The sequence below is a fragment of the Corvus kubaryi genome, unplaced genomic scaffold (genome assembly GCF_017639235.1).
Source record: "Corvus kubaryi isolate FWS band 111438036 unplaced genomic scaffold, C.kubaryi_AGA036_p1.0 37398, whole genome shotgun sequence".
Lineage (NCBI taxonomy): Eukaryota > Metazoa > Chordata > Aves > Passeriformes > Corvidae > Corvus > Corvus kubaryi.
In genome coordinates this window covers 38,391,370-38,412,196 of record NW_024581137.1, presented here as the reverse complement: position 1 = coordinate 38,412,196, position 20,827 = coordinate 38,391,370, and the positions used below count along the sequence as shown (strand labels likewise).

General features: G+C 38.8%; 1 protein-coding gene across 1 annotated transcript in view; it reads left to right on the top strand.

The window, feature by feature from the left end:
• CUBN (cubilin) overlaps nucleotides 1–20,827 on the top strand; it is a 145,653-nt gene that overhangs the window by 77,856 nt on the left and 46,970 nt on the right. The window contains exons 32-46 of the mRNA XM_042044038.1: nucleotides 639–795; nucleotides 2,504–2,620; nucleotides 4,886–4,999; nucleotides 6,589–6,717; nucleotides 6,996–7,128; nucleotides 10,092–10,297; nucleotides 11,184–11,365; nucleotides 12,957–13,146; nucleotides 13,795–13,992; nucleotides 14,325–14,471; nucleotides 15,325–15,515; nucleotides 15,801–15,984; nucleotides 17,287–17,461; nucleotides 18,505–18,683; nucleotides 20,469–20,678. Coding sequence (XP_041899972.1) covers nucleotides 639–795; nucleotides 2,504–2,620; nucleotides 4,886–4,999; nucleotides 6,589–6,717; nucleotides 6,996–7,128; nucleotides 10,092–10,297; nucleotides 11,184–11,365; nucleotides 12,957–13,146; nucleotides 13,795–13,992; nucleotides 14,325–14,471; nucleotides 15,325–15,515; nucleotides 15,801–15,984; nucleotides 17,287–17,461; nucleotides 18,505–18,683; nucleotides 20,469–20,678 — 2,512 coding nt within the window. The remainder of the gene's footprint in view (nucleotides 1–638; nucleotides 796–2,503; nucleotides 2,621–4,885; nucleotides 5,000–6,588; nucleotides 6,718–6,995; nucleotides 7,129–10,091; nucleotides 10,298–11,183; nucleotides 11,366–12,956; nucleotides 13,147–13,794; nucleotides 13,993–14,324; nucleotides 14,472–15,324; nucleotides 15,516–15,800; nucleotides 15,985–17,286; nucleotides 17,462–18,504; nucleotides 18,684–20,468; nucleotides 20,679–20,827) is intronic.

Here is a 20,827-nt window from a genome sequence, read left to right as displayed (position 1 = left end):
GTAAAATTAAAAGTGAAGTTTTTAAACCTATCTTTACATTCTTCCTCCTTTTTTTTTTTTTTTTTTTAATCTTTACCCGCTGCTTAAATAGCACTTCATGTATATGTGTGTAATTCAGCACTTTAAAACTGTTATAAAACATAGATATAGGACTCTGATCCTTGATGCCAGGTCCATGTATCTAAAAACCATAATCCTAGTGACCTTTTATCCAGAAACATAGCTCTCACTGGTGCACCAATTGCATATTAGGGCTAGTTTAGAAATTTTACTGAGGCAAGATGTAGGGTCTAACTGAATGAAAGCTACACAGGAACTCATGCTGGCCCTTAAGAGAAAACAACAAATGTATGAGAATATCTGGATTTTTAAAGGAGAATTGCTTTAATACCCAATACACATGAAAGAAGATTTTTGCTTGAGGCATTTCTGTTACAAGGGTCACAGTAGCTTCAACCTGAAACACACACATTTTTTGGAAATTGCCACTTAAGATAAGCAATGCACAGTTTGTTTGCACTGCCCATAGCAGGATTATATCAGGATCAAAATATATGAAACATAAGAGAGAGAATGAAATAAAGTCTTCTCAATACTCCCATTGAAAAAAACCACTTCATTTGATCTTTTCATAACAGGTATTTGATGGTCCCAACAATGAAGCACCACTTCTTAGAAGACTCTGTGGAACACAGCATCCCCTTCCTATCACATCCTCCAAGAATCTGATGTACATCCGACTGCACTCCGATACAACCATCCAGCACCGGGGCTTCAGTGCTCACTTCACTGAGGGTAATTTCATCATTTACATTAATGCATATTTATCTAATCACCACTTTGTATCAGACACAGTCTTTTAGCACAGCTGATAATGGAAAGTATAATTTCTACACATGAAGCACATGGAGTGTGTATCTTTACCAGGAATGAATTTTCCGAATTATAGATTAAAGAATTTAAAGCCTGAGGATCAACTTAGATTCTTCAACTGGGAAAAAAGATTTCATACTTTTTATAGCAAGGCATCTAGTACACATCAGCTGCCTCTTACTCTTCCTCCCTAGAGGGTTAGCTGTCCATAACCGTCCTGAGAAAAATGTGCAACTGGCAGTTTCCACAGACCTAGTGACAAAATAACATTTTATATGTCCATCCATGCGCATGACTCTGAAAAGCTATAAAAGAATTCTGTGTGATGCTGTTGATGAAGTCCATGGATTCAGGCCTGCACACCCTGCCAAACATCAACTATCCAATTTGTGGCAGACTAATTGGTATTTTACATGGTTTCCTTTTTAATGAAAAATGACACCAACTGGGCAGAATTTTCATGAAATTGCATACTATTTGATAACTGGTGATTTGCTTTCACTTTTTCTCAATAATTTCGGCAACAGTTTTTCCCCAAGATGCAGACATCTAGTTTTTGCAGAGAAAATCAGTTTCTCTTATTTTCCTCTCAGGATTCTTTTCACCATAAATATTGCTTTTCCCAAAAATGTTTCATTCTTTGAAAATATTGTGAAAAATTATAAAGAAAAGGAGGATTTTGTATCAACAAAAATCTCAGTTACTCAGTTACTGAGATACTAGTTAGATAGCTAATTAGCCATTTCTGGCTAGCAGCTGTGAGAGCCTAATCTGTTCAGTTTTCTCAGAACACATTTACTGGATTTAGTACTGCTCAAACCATGTCTGATGAGTGAGTGTTCCCTGCCTAGGATTTTACAACTCAGCTCCTCTCTTCCTGAGAAAACTCAGTTAAATCCCATCTTTTGTTTGGTATTTTAGGCAGCACAGCACAATAAATGAATCTCACTCTTTGGTACTCACCTCCTCACCCGGCAGTTCAAAGCAGGTGTGTGTTAAACTCTGACCTGGGCAGTTTATGAGCAGCCACTGAGCTTAGAGATGAGGCATGGCAGCACTCAGCACTGTCAGCCAAAGTTCTGCAGTCAGTCAAGCTCTAGCATAGTGCAACACCTCACACAATTGCAGTTTTGCTGACACAGCTCACAAGAGGATCCCGCTAATGCAATGTGGTGCCATCCCTGGCTGCTGGAAGGTAGTGGACAGTAATTTATGATTTTTTTCTTCCTAGATGCCAGCCTAGACAAATGACCAGAGAAATAGGTGTATTGCACTACCCCAGAACCAAGTTTAACACTTTGAGAGAGTTTAACACTTTGGCCCCAAGATTTCTCTTCTGGGCTATGAGGAGATGAAAACTATCAGGTCTAAAGTCACTCTGGCTTCTTGCAGATGGTCAGCCAGGTGCAGCATGGCTTGTGGATCCAGGTCAAGAAAGTGCACCCAGCGCTGGGAACTAATCCTTAAGTCTCTTCTTCTGATTAAATACTATGGAGAATTTTATCCTCATTTCATGCTGATGTTCCATGTTACACTTTATGCATTCATTTTCACTACAGAATCTAAGCAAGGTGATTTGTATATACAAATATTTATATATGTATCTGTATCTTTGTGTTTCATTCTAAAGCATGTGGAAGTTTCATAGAGTCAGATTCAGTTGGGGCAGCAATTTCCTCTCCTCTGTATCCTGCCAAATACCCAAACAATCAGAACTGCAGCTGGATTATTCAGGCTCAGGAACCATGTAAGTAAAAACATCTTTTATAGTTAGCTGGGATGACTAATATCCTCATCTTCTTTTCTGCAATAACAATGCCAAATTCCTCCTTTATGTCTTTAGGAAGTTCTGCATCCTGGTAGTTGATGAGTGTGGTTCTCCCAGTCAGTCACAAGTCAGATTTCACTGCAAAAGATTTAGTGCATAGCGAGGAAAACAATTTGCAACTCTGTCATCTCACCCAATTTACTGTGACCCAAGTGTTACAATTATAAGTGAGGTGTTGAATACTATGTGATGTTGGATTCATTTGTGAGAAAATCTCAGGGTTTACATATAATTAAAGCACTTGTATTTAGCTGAACTTATTTTGGTCTGGCGTTTTCAAACTAGAGTTGTGTTACATGAAATCTATGCTAGTAACATTAAAAAATAGATTGAATAATGAAAAAAGATACACAGAATCTTCAATTTCAAATACAAAGAAAAATACATAAATAAGGAGTGTTATATGCATAGATACACTCTCAGCTATTCATAATTTTGCACAGATTTATGATTGGTCATAAAACACCAAATATTTTCCATCAGATACTGGTACTACCTTTAATACCCTCTATTACCTTTACATTGTATAAGATTCCTAAAAAAATTTGTATGTGTTAAATCCTATAATAGCGTTCTGGTATCCTAATTTTAAATAGGAACTATTCTACTTCATCTGTACATCTTATATTTAGCCATTGTTGTTAAAATCATAGGATGTTTCAATCATATTTATAAGTTTATTTTGCTAGGTTATAAAACAAATATCAATTTGCCAAGAAAACACCAAAACACAAATCAGGAGATAAGTAATAGGTTTTTTTTATCATAGTTACTTATACAAATAGGATGTCCATGAAAAGGACATCATCAAAGCTCTTCCTCACCTATACAACGTTTATTTTTAAAGACAAACTTTCCCTGGATTCATATTGAAAACTCATATATGACTGTTGTCTCCTGAATTACAAGAGTATGAGAGACCATAAAAGTGCTGTAGAAGAAGTGACCTCCTCCACTTGCCAGCAGGACCATCCCATGCCTCGTGTTACAGCTCCACATGGCTTCATTACACCGTTGCACAGCATTACATACATAAATAGCATACATACATTGCATTGCATATCCGATAGATTTAGCCAATGGCAGGCCACAGCAGAGCTCCTGCTCTGCTTTTACTGGGAAGGCCAGCAAGTCTCCTGCTATGGCCACCCGCTGTGTTTTTTCCCTTTTTGCTGTGTATCCTGAGGACCTGCATTGATAGCTGTAATTGATTGACCAGACAGGACACAAAGGAGTGCGGAACACACGTATGCAGCTGAACGCCAGTCAGCGGCACCCTGCTGAACGCAGCGCTGGCTCCACGTCTGTCATTTCAGCTTATGCGAGCCAATTAAGTGGGGCCCAGTGAGAAGCAAAATATTTGTGTCAAATTCAGCTTGGTCAGTGTGGGAGAAAACTTAATTGTCATCTAAATCATGAGACTCTTTCTGACCCGCTCAAACTGCATGGGAGCCCTAAGGCCAGTAGTAACTACTGTCCCAGACTGGTGTCAAGGACAGCTTCTCTTCTGCCAGCTGTGACTTCACTTTTGTTTGTATCAGAGAAGCAAGAGTAGTAGGAAAGTCAAAAATACGCTGAACCAGAAATCCTCTTTTTCATGATATAGCCTGCAGTCCAAGAGTGTGGAAAATCCAATTCTGTACAAGTATAGCTGAGGGTAGTTAATGATCCTTTGACCAGCCCAATTGATGAATATGGAATGTTGCAATATGATGAAAGAAGTGGCTCTTTCTAAGCCTGGAGCAGGGCAGCAGCAGTTCATATTTGTCCAGATCTATGGTATAGATTGCAAAGGGACAGCAGGTCATGGGTGTGTAGAAATAACTTTTGTTTCTGAATGTCTGTAGATTTTCCATGTTGTATTTGCTAATGTTTTCAGTATATAGTAAGTTGTCCAGATACAAGGAAACTTAGATCCATGTGTATGTGTTAAATCCTGTCCTTCCAATGTTAATTGTACTAGAAAGTACTGAAAGGTGAAGACATTTACCAGGACCTTTGCAGGAGAGGTTAATGCACTTCCATCAAATTCATTCAACATATAATGAAAAAAACTACTTTGGATGTTATGCTTTATGGGGACTGATTGACTTCAGGGAAAAAAAAGAACATTTGTTTACATGTAATTATTTCTCTGTGAAATTACAAACTTCTTTCTCAATTTTTACTCTTTGCCGTTGCCAGTCAACCACGTCACACTTTCGTTCACTGACTTCGATGTTGAAAATGATAGACAAAACTGTGCAACGGATTTTGTGGAGATTTTGGATGGGAATAACTATGAGGCTCCTCTTCAAGGTATTGTACCTTTCCCTTGTGCATTTCAATATATATAAAACTACACCCAAGGTAAGCAGGAGAAGGTTTTCTGTGCATGGCCTCCTGCTAAATGGATTTTCTTTGAAAACAGAATCTCCTCGGCCTCTCTGCCAGAGGAAACTGAGAATGGAGAATGAGTCTTCAGTGTGAATGGCAGAGTCCTCCCAGGCTCTGAGTATGCTCCTAGTAACCTGCAGTTTGGTGTTCACTCCAGCTGCCTTTTCCTTCCTCCTCAGCTGAACAATATTGGGAACCAAGCAATTCAATTTAAACTGAATTCCCAGTTAACTATACAAAAACATATAACTCACAAGCACAGAAAATAACTGCAGTCCATGCTAAACACTGGTAAGGAAGCTGCAGATTTCTGGGAGCAGAGAATGGTTTTTCCTCAAGCTATGGAAAGCAGAAAATTTTCTGCTCTTTCCTGAGTTTTTATAGCTTTCTTCTGACATCTCTGGACAGAACCATCTTCTTCAAGTGCCAGGAGCAGCCGGAAGCAGCAAAATTCAGAGCCCTGAACACAGGGTGGTCCCAACTCTCCTCATATCCCCAGGGTTGCCTCTAATTCCTTTCTGGAAAATTCAGAATATCTGTGTCTTATTACTCTACTTTTCTGTTCTCTCTTACTCTACTTTTGTACGTGCTTCTTTGTGGAGAGTGGGGCTGCAGTCAATTTAAATGGTTTGTAGCTAAGAGCAGAATTCATTTTTTGGTCTCCTATCCTTGGCTTTCACTTGACTAAAGGACTTTTCAGTACTTAAAGGGGCCATGTAAAAAAGATGGGGAAAATATTTTAGAAGGACCTATCGAGATTGTCATGGTTTTAAGCTAAAAGAAGGTAGATTTAAACTAGATATAAGGAAAAAAATTTTTACAATGAGGGTGGTGAATCACTGCAACAACTTGTCCACAGAATTGGTAGACGTCCTGGAAACATTCAAGGTCAGGCTGGATGAGGTTCTGAGCAACCAGATCTAGTTAAAGATCTCCCTGCTCATTGCAGGGGGGTTGGACTAGATGACCTTTAAAGGCTCCTTCCAACCCAAAGTATTCCATGATTCTATGACACTAGCTGCTATCTTTCTTATTACTGTCAGATGCCTTTTTGCTAGATTGTGATTCCTATTTCTAATCCCTGTATTACAATCCATTGCAGGAGAACTGGTCTGTTATTTTTCACTTGGTTTTTTTCATCAGAAACCAACTGAGTGAAATGGAAACTGCTGTCAGATATATTTGATAGATTTTTGGGGGGTTTATTTCCAATTAGGCAGTAATTTCTCTTTTTTTTTTCATTTTCGTTGAGGGAACTCAATGACAGAATAACCAGTGATGAGGGTGTCTGGAGAGCAGGAGGTCCTTAAAAAAAAATTGCCACAAGAGTTGAGTTTTGTGCAAATTAAGTGGACTATTTCATTTTTATGTAGATTGAATTGACAACTGCAATTGTAAACAACAAATGCTACTGCTGCTTGTTGTCAGGCATTAACTCCAAATGTTAAATTAGCAGTTGTAATTACATGCTGAACACTTTTTTTTTCCCTCTCTGGCTTGCACTCTTTCAGGCCGTTACTGTGGCACTACTATGCCATATCCTATCACTTCTTTTGGTAATGCCTTGGTGGTGAACTTCATCTCCAACCACAACATTACTGCCAGGGGCTTCCATGCCACCTATGCTGCATCGTCATCATGTAAGTCCATACAACAGATACTACTTCCTTATGCCTCTGACTTTTAAGAAAAAGAACAAATCCTTTACCTCTTTTTCTCTCTGCCATTCAATTTTTTAACCTTCCCTGTTGCCCTTCCTCTTTTTGGCCAAGGTCTCAGCACATATATCAACAAGCAAAGAACAAAGAGACAAGGAGAAATGCTTTCTTGATTAGCAAATGCTCTGGCTCTGTGAAGCTTTTTTTTTGGTTTTTTATGCCACCCTTTCCAAGCCTCTACTGTCTCTTTCTTGTTGCAGCCTGCGGGGGTACTTTCCACATGGACAGAGGAGCTTTCAACAGCCCTGGCTATCCCGAGCCATATCCTCTCAACAGCGAGTGTGTCTGGACAATCATCAGCTCCCCTGGCAACCGACTCCAGCTGTCCTTCATGTAAATGCATTGCCAGGGGTTATTATTCAGCCTTTAACAGACCTGAAGGAAGGATGTTCTGTGTTTATTAGGAAATGTAATTACCGAATGATAAAGCTGAAACATATTTTTAGAGTAACTTGGAAAGAGAACACAGCAGGGGTTAGTGGCAGCTTGCAATCAGTGTTTCCCTGTCTTAGTCATCGCATATATTAAGGCGTATATGGCATTATATAAATAGGTGATTTATTATTTGAGCAGCATGGGATGCTGAAGAAGCCAGATCTCTCTCATAAACAAGAAGAGGAAATTTAACATCACTCTGCCTTTTCTTTACAAAGGAATTTCCTTACATTTACAATGTAAAGATTCATTTTAGTGTTTATTATATAGCTGATTAATATAAAGGACCTAGATATTCCACACATTGTAGAGTTATACCTCCGGAGGGATCTTGACACAATTGAGAGGTGGGCTGATGCAAACCTCATGAAATTCAACAGTCAAGTGCCAGATCCTATACCTGGGTAGGGGCAATCCCAGATACATCCACAGGCCAGGCAGAGAAGGGATTTAGAGCAGCCCTATAGAGAAAGACTTGGAGGTGATGGTTGATGAAAAAAGCTCAACAACAGCCAGAAATGTGCACTCACAGCCCAGAAAGCCAAAGGAATCCTGGGCTGCATCCAAAGGAGTGTGGCAGGTCGAGGGGGGATTCTGCCCCTCTACTACGCTCTCATAAGACCCCACATGGAATATGCATATGGTTGTGTTGCCCACAGTGTAAGAAAGACATGGAAGCCACAAAGTTGAAAAGGGGACTGGAGCACCTCTCTACTGCAGACAGGCAGAGAAGGTTTGGGCTGTTCAGGCTAGAGAAGAGAAGGCTGTGTGGAGACCTCATGGCAACCTTCCAGTATCTGAAGGGAGCATACAGGAAAGATGGAGAGGGACCCTTCAGGAGCAACTGTAGTGACAGGACAAGGGGCAATAGCTTCAAACTGAAAAAGGACAGGTTTAGATTAGATGTTAGAAAGAAATTCTTTACTGTAACAGTAAAGAATGGGGCACTGGAACAGGTTGCCCAGAGAAGTTGTGGATGCCCCAAACCTGGCAGTGTTCATGGCCAGACTGGATGGAGCTCTGGGAAATCTGGTCTAGTGGAAGGTGTCCCTGTCCATAGCAAGGGGTTTGGACCTACTTGAACTTTAAGGTCCCTTCCAATTCAAAACATTATATGATTCTATTCTGGGATTCTAAAATTGATATTAAACTCCTCAAAATTTCTCCAACAGTTAAAGCAGAGGATCTACAACAGGAATCAGGAGAATATGTGATTGAATTTTGTTTTCCCTTCAGCAAACTAACTTTCCTTTGAACACTTCTGACAGGAAAGTCATGTGGAGAATAATGTGGAGTCCTTTACCAGGGCTTTTAGGTCGTTCTTTACCCATGAGGTAGATTTCTGAGCCTCTCCATTTCCGGGCATCAAACAGTGGCTGCTGCCAAGAAAGAGAGCACTGACCTTTAGCAAAGCTTACCAAGAATGAGCACGAAAAGAAAACTAACTCTGAAACCTGCATTTGCAGTTAATCAGAACAAAAGGAAAATTTTTCTGGTAACACACTGACTGCATAAAGCACAACTTGTTAGGCATGTACTGATTCACTAATGCAATGAAAAGGACATTGTATTCCTCCTCTACTCACTGAAGCAGAGAAAAAGTACTACAGCCTAAAAACATTTTCCAAAAGGTTTTCCAAAAGCCTGAAAACATTTTTCCAAATGCTACAAAATAAACAATAACTTTTCAGAAGCAAACCAAAATTCTAGTTTTCCACAGAAACTTTCTGCGGAACATACAATTCACTTACATAAAGTGACACTGAGTAGATGTTAATTCTTTTTCTTCAGTTACACATAGCTGAAAGGCAAGCTGAAAATACTGGAAAGCATGGAGTAATTGCATTAGAAAGCATTATTTGTTTTATTTAATTTCATATTAGGGCGTTATAAAATTTTGTTGCTACAAGTAATTCATTTTCTTCAGCTCAGTCTGAACTGAAATGTCTGTCTTGTAATGTGAGGGTTAGCTTTAAATTGTTCTGAAATATATCCAGATGAGTGGTTGGGACCATTTCACAGCATGTTATGCTGAACACATATGGCTAAATTCAAACCTGAAAGGGAGAAGTTGTTACCAGAAAATCAGAAAGCACAAATATTTAAGGCACTGGTTATTAGAGGCACTCTCTGGAATCTTTGCTATATATTCATAGTCTGCTTCTAAAAACCATCTTGGTTTGCATTAAAGCATTTCACTTGGAAATACAAATCATGATTTTTAGAACATATTTAGCATTCAGCTTGGTGCAATAATTAAAAATTTATCATTTGATCACTATATCTCATTCCTTTTCTACAGTAAAAGGTAGTTTAGAAGAATAGATAATAATCCTTGTTATTATTTTGCACACCCAGATGTGTGACACTCAGAGAGGCCAGAGAAACTGTAATATTTTATAATTCTGGAGAAACTGCTAAGGGATATCTGAGCTGAGAGGTGTTAACTACAACTAAATCAGCAAATGTTTTCTCACCATGGAGTGTGCTGAAATAATACACATATGAAGGGGCTAAAATATTCTCTGCACCCAACACTCACTGGATTTACATTAAAAATCTGGATTGTATCTCAGGGCTGTGTTTCATGGTTGTTCTTGGAGAACCAAGAAATTTTACAAGGATTTGAGAACTCTTTAAAATGAGTAACTCTGCACACTGAAGTTCTGTTATAAAATAAGGGGTTGGAAAGAGGGACCCCTGTATTAGTGGCCTTGGCAGGTGATGAGGGTTTTGTTGCTGCCTTTTTCTTAACTCTTACAGCATACCAGTTACAGTGGGATTCATGGCCTGGCAGGCCACACTCTGAAGTATGTGCCAGTCATATGCATGCTAATGCTCTTCTACTGCTATTGAAACAGAGTATTTCAGGTGGAGAATAGTAGTGGCTGCACCAAAGATTACCTGGAGATTCGTGAAGGGAATGATACAGGCACGCTGGCAGGACGATTCTGTGGGAACTCCTTGCCTTTAAATTATACATCAACTATTGGACATATCCTGTGGGTCAAATTTGTCTCGGACAGTTCAGGCATGGATGTTGGCTTCAGGGCCACCTTCTCTCACTGTAAGTAAATGTAATTTGATTGAAAACTATCTTTCTTCCATAGTACTTCCGAAATGATTCTAAAATGTGATTGTTTGGCCCTGTAAAGTCTATTAGAAAATATTTGCTGATGTCAAAAAAGCTGTAAATTTGCTTAAAAATTATTTTGTAAAATATCTGTAGAAATGTAAAGGGGTGCTCTAAAACATGCCAGAACAGAATTCATGTGCATGTAGGTATACTGAATAATTTTGTAAATGTATCATATTTATTAGGCAATTGACAAATTAAGAAAAAAGTATTTCTTTCACAGCTTTCCATTTTGGTTTTTGAGTATGACGGTGTCCATCTTCTGGTTTGGATCTAGATGCCATCAACCAGGGAGCAGAATTAGAAAAAGGGAAATTCTGCTGCACAAACAGACTTCAGAAGCTAAATGTCCACAGCCATTCTGATTATGCAAGCTAAACTTCTAATAATTTTCCTTATTTTGAGATTTTAACTACTCATTTTCAAACAGAATTATCAATAGTTCAGACCTCAATGAATTCAGAAGCATTTTTTACCAGAACATGCAAAGGCATTTAAAAAAAAAAAATTCTTTAATGCTTTTGGGTAGAAATGAACACAAAGTAGTCAGAGTCAGGGAGGAGTTTATATGTGTTGTCTTCCCACCTCTCCTACACATATACCCATGTGGCTCAAATGGGTAATTTCCTTCAGAAAAGGGAACACTGCAGCTCTCAAAACAAGAAAATCATTAGATGTGCATCTTGGGACTCTCTGAGACATGTCTTACAGCCTTACAGCACTGTCTAGTCCAAAGTAAACTAAGTCAGATGGGCCCCAGTGTTTCTTTTACTCTTTGTGAATTAGAGGCATTAGTTGTCTCTTTCTTGTTTTTCAGTGTATGGAAATGACATTGTGGGAGACAGAGGACAAATAGCTTCACCACAGTGGCCCAGAAGTTACCCTCACAATTCCAACTACCAGTGGCGGATAAGTGTTAATGCTTCACAAGTTATCCATGTCCGTATCCTGCAGATGGATATTGAAAATCATCACAGGTGCCAGTATGACAATCTAAAGGTGATTTCATTCTGAGAAGTTATTTTATTTCAATCAACTTTAGTAAAATGGATGGATAGAGAAACCTACAGGAGGAATGGGAAGCATTTAAGAGTATTTGGTGTGGCTTATTGGTTTTGCTATGCTATCTTTTCAATAATTATAAATTTTAGGGAGAGTTACATACTCTTTGGATCCCTAACAGGTATTTCCAGTCTGTAAGTTTGAAATTTACTAAAAATAAGTCTGCAATGGTACAATCCTGAATATTAATATTCAAGAATTTCAGGTCAGATACCAGACTGAAATTTGCTCTGTGCTGGTTCAGTTAAGGACAACAGTGATAATATCATCTCAGTGCTTCTAAAAATAAAGTTATTTTTAAATCCTACAAGGTATCATTTACTTGCATCTTCTTTGTTCTCTGCATCAGTAATTTTGCTGATGGCAGTAGAAAGGTGCCTCTTTCTTCCAGTTTGATTGTTTTTCTGTACTCCCCTGTATTACAGTCTAGCCAGGTTAAATATAGAATAATGGAATAGTTTGGAGTTGGAAGGGGCCTTTTACAGGTCACCTAATCCAACGCCCTGCAATAAGCAGGGGCTTCTTCAATACAGCATTCACGGTGCTAAGTAAAATGGAACGATAGAGGACACAATTTTTTTCTGAACTTAGCTAACATAACCACTTAAATAAGGTAAATCTCTTCTTGCTTTCTTTTGGTTTTTTTTAAGCAGTTAATCAATTATCCTTTTTTAATATTTGAGAAAGTTCATACTAGTTCTATATTTTCAGTTCATTATTCATTTAATGATATTCAAATGTAATATTAGTTCAAAAGGGAAATAAAACTTTGTCTTTCATCTCATGTCATACATTACCAACATTTTTTTCTCCTAACTCAGCCTGCCTTTCTTTGTCCCTTTCAAAGCAAAATAAGTTTCTTAAACCAGCTAGACATTTAGTGAGTGTAAATCAGCCTGACCTTTAACCTGACTCAAGGATCAGATCATTAATGTAATGTTAATGTTTATTTAATATTTCCTAGCTTTCTCTACTGGACATTTTTACTGGGTAGTAGATGAAAAGAACAAAATAGTCTTGAAAGGTGACAAAGGAGAAACATCTTGTAACCACCCAAAATTTTGGCTTATAAATACATACAATGGAAAAAATATTTCTGCATAAGTATCTGATAGAACTCAAAATATATATGTTCCTCAGTGGGGGAAAAAAAGAGAAAGGAAAAAAAGAAAAGTAATTCCTTTTCTTTTCACTACATGTCATGGGGTTTTTTTTTCCCGTCAAGGACCAGAATTGTACCTGTGGACTTTTTTTAATGTGGGATGCCATTCTATGTCCCCAAAGAGCATCCCTGTGATAGGGAATGAGCTGAATTTGATGGCTTCCATTCAAATCCTTGTTCTGTGAAAGTTTCACATTTAACAGAATATAATTTGTTCCTTTTTTATAAGAAAGGTTTCTTGCTAACTTAGGTTTGCTGAAAGATCCCTCAGTCATTTAAAGAGGGTAATTTTCTCCTTGGAAATTTGCTGAGTATGGGGCAGATGAAAATCTGGCTCTGTGAGGAACAGCACTATTCTCTCTGCAGGTGTATGATGGGCCCACTGCTCATTCTCGTCTTATTGAAACATATTGTGGCGCAGACCTTGCTTCTTTTGCATCCTCTGGCAGTTCGATGACAATCCAGTTCCAGTCAGATTCATCTGTGACTGGAAAAGGCTTTCTTTTGGAGTGGTATGCAGTGGATGCTTCTGCTGTTGCACAGCCCATTGCTAGAGGTGGGTTTTCAGTGGGTTGCACAGTTACAAGTGATACAGCCAGTGATACACTCAACTTTACTTAAAGAACTCCAAACCAACTTCCCCGCTAGAGAAAGCTCTAGCTATTAATGAGAGAAAGCTTTCAGTGACACTTTAATGAAGCATTTTACTAGCTCTTTAAAACAATTTCTAGGGACTCTCAGATATACTAATTTACAGTGTTCTAAAAATAAGTATGTTGCTAGAGGATAATTTTTCTTTACACAGGTATTTCATTAAATCTAAACACTGATATGCCTTCATGGAAAATTATCCCTCTTGAAAAACCATTCTAAATCATTGGCCATTGTGATATGAAACAGCACAACAACTTATGTTAAACTGTGGTAGATGCTCTTAGGTCCTTTGCTAGATATTCCTCATGGTAAAATAGGTCACATCATTGCTGCAACAAGCAGCACAGGAACATCCTCACAAATGAGGACTTCCAAGTTTTATACTTCCAATCCGACCTGAAGTTGAAGAATTCCTGCATTACTGTAACTATACACATCATCACTGTGCCCTCATTGTGTGTAATTGTAGGACTGTCATCTTATATTACATGAGGGGAGTGTTCTGTTTAAAAGAGGATGCTTTCTATTTTTGTCTTCTTGTCCATGACAGGTGCATGTGGAGGGGCTGTAACAACTGAAGAAACACCTTCATTCCTCTTCTCACCGGGCTGGCCAATGAATTACAGAAATCTTGAGGACTGTATGTGGCTTATCAGAGCTCCTGGATCCACTGTGGAATTCAATATCCTGGGACTAGACATAGAATCTCACAACTCATGCAACTATGACAAACTTATTATCAAAGATGGTGAGAAGTCAATCTTGCCCTGTGCTGACAGGATGCAGTAGAGACCCAAGGTCCAAATACCTCAAATTCTCATCTCCACTGAGCTTAAGCAATCTAGATAGCAATGAGAACATGCCCTGAAGCAGTACTCTTCCTCTATTCTGAGACATTCTGCTAGTTAACATAAAATTAGCAAAGTCTGGCAAAATCTTTGGTGATCTATAAAAATATTTCTAAATCTGTAAGGGCTTAAAGGTCTTGAAAAGCACCTTCCTGTAAGTGTGAGCCACAGCAACAAACAGGCAGATGTGGACTGATTTAGTTTTAACACTAACATGTTCTTTTTATCTCAGGAGACAATAGTCTTTCCCCAGTACTGGCTACTCTGTGTGGACGAGAACCTCCTGGGCCAATAAGATCAACTGGAGATTCAATGTTCATCCACTTCATGTCAGATGCAAGTGTCACTGGAGCTGGTTTTAATGCCTCTTATCACAAAAGTAAGACTTGTTTCTCTTCTCCCCCAGATAAATGTCTGCCTTGCTGCTAAAAATGGGGTAAAAGACTCTGGTATTGTTAACAGCTGTCTACGATCTAATTAATCACACATCTAATTATTCACCTCTCATGAATATGTGTTAATAAATGTCTGACTCTACATAGGTAAAATTTGCTATTTTCCCAGTAATATAATGCACAAAGAGTGATTCAACCAGACCAGTCACTTCTCAGAAGGAAGAAAAGCATGTGCCTGAGTTTATAACAGCTCAGCTGAAGGGTGAAAGAATGCTCAAGTAAGAGAGGGAAATAAATGACTCAAAGCAGGAAGAGACAAATGCAGAAAGCTGTATAAATTCTAGCAGGAATGTCAGCAGTTTCCAGCAACAGTCCTCCCACACCCACTCAGGAATGATAAGAGATCCCTGAATGGGCTGAGGCACCAAGAAGGTGTTAGGGCAACCGTGACAATCAGGGGAAATTTTTCTGACTGGCAGCTGGGGTAGATGTCAGTGTTTTGGTCCATGGCTAGAAGCAATGTCCTCAGACAGGGTAATGATAAGCTCCTGCCATGGGACCTCCTTGACATTGCTACCTGCTTATTCATCTGCTAAGCCTGACAACAGTCTCACTGTCAGGAATTTCTGTGGGTGTCATCTTGTAATCCATAAGCTTGTGTTTTGGGAGATCATTCATCATGTGCATTGCTATATGCCCCTCAGCTCTTCATACACTCATTTCAACACTTATTTTTACCCATCACATCTTTCAGGAACAGGGTTTTTCTCAAAATGAATGGGTGAATATTTGATGTTTGTATTTCTCTTTGCTTCAACTTTCACCTTTTTTTTTCAGGTTGTGGAGGCTATTTGCACACAAGCAGGGGTGTGATAACATCCCCCAACTACCCTCAAAACTATTCTCCTAATCTGAATTGTTCCTGGCATGTAGTGGTAACTACTGGATTTATCATTGCTGTTCATTTTGAACAGCCTTTCCAGGTTAAGAGTGAGGATACTTCCTGCATCCTTGGAGATTACGTAGAGGTGAGTTTATTGGCTGGGTCACCAAATCCTCAAAGCTGTTAAAGCTTCTGAACCTTACAGATTTCAGGGTCAGTAAAGCAGCTCAGGATGTCACGGGGTGCAAACACCAAAGAGAAATACCAAAGATGGTATTTCTTTCTATCTCACTCTCTTTTTTATTAATGTGTATTAATTAATCACTAGTTTAATAATTTCCCCTGTGGCTGGAAGCATTAAGATGATGTGTGCTCAAAATTTACATTCCAGGGCTGTTTGCTTGAGTAACATTAGCAATTTCTGTTTTAGCTGAAGAATGGGTTAGATAATTCTGCCCCACCTTTAGTGTCTGGAAGAGGGAATGGACGGTTTTGTGGAACCAGCCCTATCTCTACCATGTACACCACAGACAATCAGCTGTTTGTCCACTTCACTTCTGACAGCAGGAACGAGGGTCAAGGATTCAAACTGAAATATGAGGCTAAGAGTCTAGGTAAGTCTAGGTAACAAATTCTGCCACTTATACACATGTAACTTGGAGTTTGTCCTCTTAAAGGATATTTTTGTTCTAAGGTCCAATTCTGGTAAAATCAGATGTCTGCAAAAATGTCGTACAGTGCATGACTTCTGATCTGACATTCAGATTTTTCCTTTTTAAAGAGTGTCAGGTCACAGAACCTGAAGATATTAAAGATGGATTTAAAACAAAAGAAAAGGGGGAGACCCTTTAGTAGGGAGGTAGCATCTACAGTTAGGAAGAGATGTCAAAAATTCATACAGGAAAGGAAAAAACTCTTGGAAACAAGAACATTATTTTGAACATTTACTACCCAGCGCAAGTGCTAAATGAAGTTAGGAATTTTTCAGGGTAGTGTGTCAAGAAAGGTGGCAAGATTTCTCACAGGTTTTCCTCCCAACTGAGAAAATAACATTGATTGCCAAAGCTAACTTTTTTTGAAAGAATGAACAAAATGGAGACCCAGGTCCCAGGAGTAAATCACGAACTTGCCATTTGCAGTTATCCCACTGTCCTCATAACACACACCACTTGGCACACCCAGACACCTGTTAAACAGTGTATCTAAACAACTAAGGCAACCTGTCAATCAGCTCAAATCTTTAAGTGCTTGATTTCTGCCTATTTTCCTTGCTGCCCCAAAGAATTAGCATTACATTAGAGGATTCATGAGGGGAATAGGTGAAGCCGTACAATAGCATTTCTACTACTTCAATTTATGGAATTGTGTTAAACCAGTACTGCTAGAATATAGAGGGGGTTTGGGACAGAAAGGTTCTGGTCAAAATAAAGATATTTTTGTCAGGTAAAGGACCTGAACAAATCCTCATGTTTCCTCTGACTGGCATTCCTCACACATTCATTATTATCTCAAACAGACATTTCAGTTCTTGGAAAGTAGATGTTGGGAACGATTCACAGAAATATTGATGGGTTTGACTTGTGGACTTCCTAGCTCTTCGGAATTGGGATAGGAACAAGGCAAGAAATAAGTTTTGTGCTTGTTTTAGAAGCAATCCAAGGAAGAAATAAGACAGTTTAATTCAGGCCCTGAACACTTGGGAATGAAGAGGGCTAGGTAAGCAGGAGCACAGGAATATAGGATTCTACTGCATTAAAATGTTTTCCCACAGTAAGCAATAACATACATGGTTTTATTTATGTAACTGTATGACATCAAAAGGAAACTGTGTTGGAATATAGTGATAAGTCATATTTTTGATGCCCCACCCATTTCCTTTTCATATTGTTTTTTATTGGTGATCTTTTCTTTCCCAGCCTGTGGAGGGAACATTTATATCAATGATTTCAACCCCAGTGGATATACATCTTCCCCCAACTACCCGAGCAATTACCCTCCGCATGCTGACTGTGTCTGGACCATAACTGCTCCCAATGGACATGCAGTAGAGCTGCAATTTGAAGATCAGTTTTACATTGAACCTTCACCAAAGTATACATCCAATTTTGCCTATGTTTCTTCAGAGACTCCATTCTGATTTTTCTTTACCTGTTACTTTCTCTAATTCCTCCCAGAGAATAAACACTTCCATAATTAAAATTAAATGGGGTTAAGAAATTTTTGAGAGATCACTGAAGCTATCAGGTCACTGGTTTACATTCCTAGCACTTTGCAATGCGTAACAGAAATCAGTATGACAGAAAAAGTGGAACATCCATGGTAGAAAAGTGCTTTCTGTAAAATCTGTGCCCTATAGTCCTTTCATATTCAGGTTTTCAGTCATTTGGACTCTCGGGTGCTTTTAAAGCCAATAGATTGCCACCATGACACTTTGCCTCCTTCCTCCATTGCCCGGTGCTGGTTTGCTGTGGGTGTACACATTTTGCACTCCCTGCCTGAAGCATAAAACAAGGCTATTTTCCAGCTGATGTAACTTCATTGATTGGATGAAGTTCACTGTAAGGCAAAGGTGAGCCTGTGAAACCACATCCAGAAAAAATAGTGAAGGATGGAGAATCCCAAAGGTGTCCTTTCTGGCTTCAAGGACACTGCACCATTCTGAAGACAAAGCTTATAGTTAAGATATTTTGGGTCTTTGTATGCCCACCTAATTAGACCCCAGAACTGAATTTCTATTCCCTTAATCTGTCCTCTTGTTGTCCCTTATTTCAACATTCATCAGTGAAACTTAGTAGGGAATATCTGCTGAATCTGAATCCTGCCAAAAAAATGTATTAAAGATGGTCCCAGCTACTTTTGCCAGTGCTGTTCGTATGCCTATCCAGAAGCTGCTCCTGTCATATCTGATCTGATCATAGACTGAGTTTTAGATTAATCTCTCTCAATGTTTCTAGCACTTCTTTTGATTCAATTGTTACATAACTGCAATGGATTATGATCTTGTTGATTCTGTCCTGGTCACACTGCATGGAAACCAATCTAAATCACTACAGTTTCATGGCTTTATGCACGTACTGGAATGATTTTGAACCAATACTGCCATACATTGAAAAGAAAATTCTCTCCTCTTCCAGCTGCACTTCCAGTTACCTAGAGCTGCGCAGCGGTGCCGACTCCAGTGCCCCCCTCATTGCCAAGCTGTGTGGAGGTTTGATGCCAGGCTCACAGAGATCCTCAGGAGCTGTCATGTACCTGAGGTTCAGGTCTGACAGCAGTGCCACACACATGGGATTCAATGCTAAATACTCCATTGGTAATGCTTGCACTTATCATTTTCTATGATTTTAAAGAAGATTTTGGTCTCAAGTGTTAGGCTTTTTTAATAGGGCTTAAATCAGACCTGTGAGATGGGCTGACAGGTACGTGGTGCTTTCAGTTAGTGTTAGAGCTAAGGCATCAGAATATCAGCATGTTCTGCACCTAGCAAGAGGTGAAAATTAGGGAAATATTAATAGGAAAGTGCTCATAGACCAGCAGCAGCAGAAACACCTACTGGATAACCTCCTGTCAAAGTCAAAGTAGCAGTAGAAAAAAGGTCAGTGTGGATAAAGTAGTGTAACATGGTTTGATTTTCAGAATGCAAACTTAGGGTAACTTTCATGAGCAGGGTTCTGAAGGTGAATGCAAAGGTCAGCAAAGAACTGGCAGTAGAAGAGCTAATTAGGAGCTTCTCTATGTAAATGTAAATCACTCTATAATAACAAAGCTGCTAGACAAACAGGGGCAGCATAATAATGGGCTGGAAAAGGAATGAGCAATGAGAACCATTATTTGTCATCTGGGAAAATAAATACTTTAAAGTTATTTGCTCTCAAGCTGAAAAAACAGGGTTAGAAAGCACTAGAAATATTTTAAAATTCAAGAAAAAAATAGTCCTTGATCAGATTCAGAAATAAGCTACTTTTTGGGGTTTGATAATGTTAGTAATCTTCAAAGAATAACAGCCATTATGTTAGTATCACTCATATAGGATAGTCTAAGGACTGTTAATTTCTCAAAGGCAAAGTAGTGAACTATATTGTTTTACACAGAACTTTGGTAATTGTGTTAGATCTAAAACACTTAAGCCAAAATAGAGTGCTATCATATTTCTGAATGTAAAAACTGAAGAAACTTCGTATATACGTATATTTGTTAGTATATGAAGCTGTAACTTACATTTAGCCACAACAGATTTACACTATCTTAGCTGAATGCCAGTCATCCTGAAACAAAGCCCTAACGAATCAAGGATGTAACAGTATGAACACAACTGTTATTGCCATGGAAAGATTGTAACTGACAGACACAGAAACCACTGTAAAAAAAAAAATCCAATTTATTCCACCTGAGAATATTGTTTCATAGAATCATAGAATATCCTGATTTGGAAAGGAACCACAAGGATAATCAAGGTCCAACTCCTGGCCCTGAACATGACCACCCCAAGAATTACATGTTTGCTGTAAGCCTTACTACTAAAACTTATGTTTGCAGGTACTGCAGAGAAATGAGTGTTCAGAAGGAGACAATTAAAAATTAATAGCTGTTTTATACACTGTGCAGTGATTACTCACTGAGACACCACAAGGAGTGAACACGAAGGGATTAAAGGAAGAAGGAGGCTGAACTATAACTGTTGACCCAAACTAGAAGTCAACTTTTGTCTGTCATAAAAAATTTAGATTCACACTTAGCAAATTTCATTTCTTTTTAATTTATCTGATACATCTTTGCAAGGTTTTCTGGTAAATATGGACATAGTCAGAGATTAGATTGAAAACTGTAAGTTTATTCAAATGATAAGATATATGAAAGAGCGGAAGGGATGCTTGCAATGGTTGGGGGGGGGGGGGCTGAAAAAAATGGAACAAACCAGCAACCAGGATTGATTGAATTAGATTGAAAACATGGAAGATATTTAATTGGAAGGCAATTCCTGTTTTATTACCACAGTTAGAGAACAAGTCATTTGTGCCTTACCTTTAAGTCTTGTTTAGGAGAAAGATCATCTCTCTGAGATTCTACAGCCAACCAAACAATATTCTTCCTTTTGCAGCTCCCTGTGGTGGGACAGTGATAGGACAAACTGGTACCATCGAAAGCATGGGGTATCCTGACCTTCATTATCAAGACAACCTGCTGTGTGAATGGTTCCTTCGGGGTCCCAGGGGCCACTATCTTACCATCAGATTAGAAGGCCTAGATATTCAAAACTCTTCCAAGTGCACAAATGACTTTGTGGAGATCCGAGAATACAACGCTTCTGGTCTGAGAATTATTTCAGTGTTTCTCTTCCCCTCCTTAGTACTACTATGAAACCTCACCAGAGGTTCCTGAAAGCATTTCTCTTTGGGTGCAAAGTGAGCCTTTTCAATGTACAGTATTTGCTTGTGTCTGCCTTGCTTGCTGATGCAA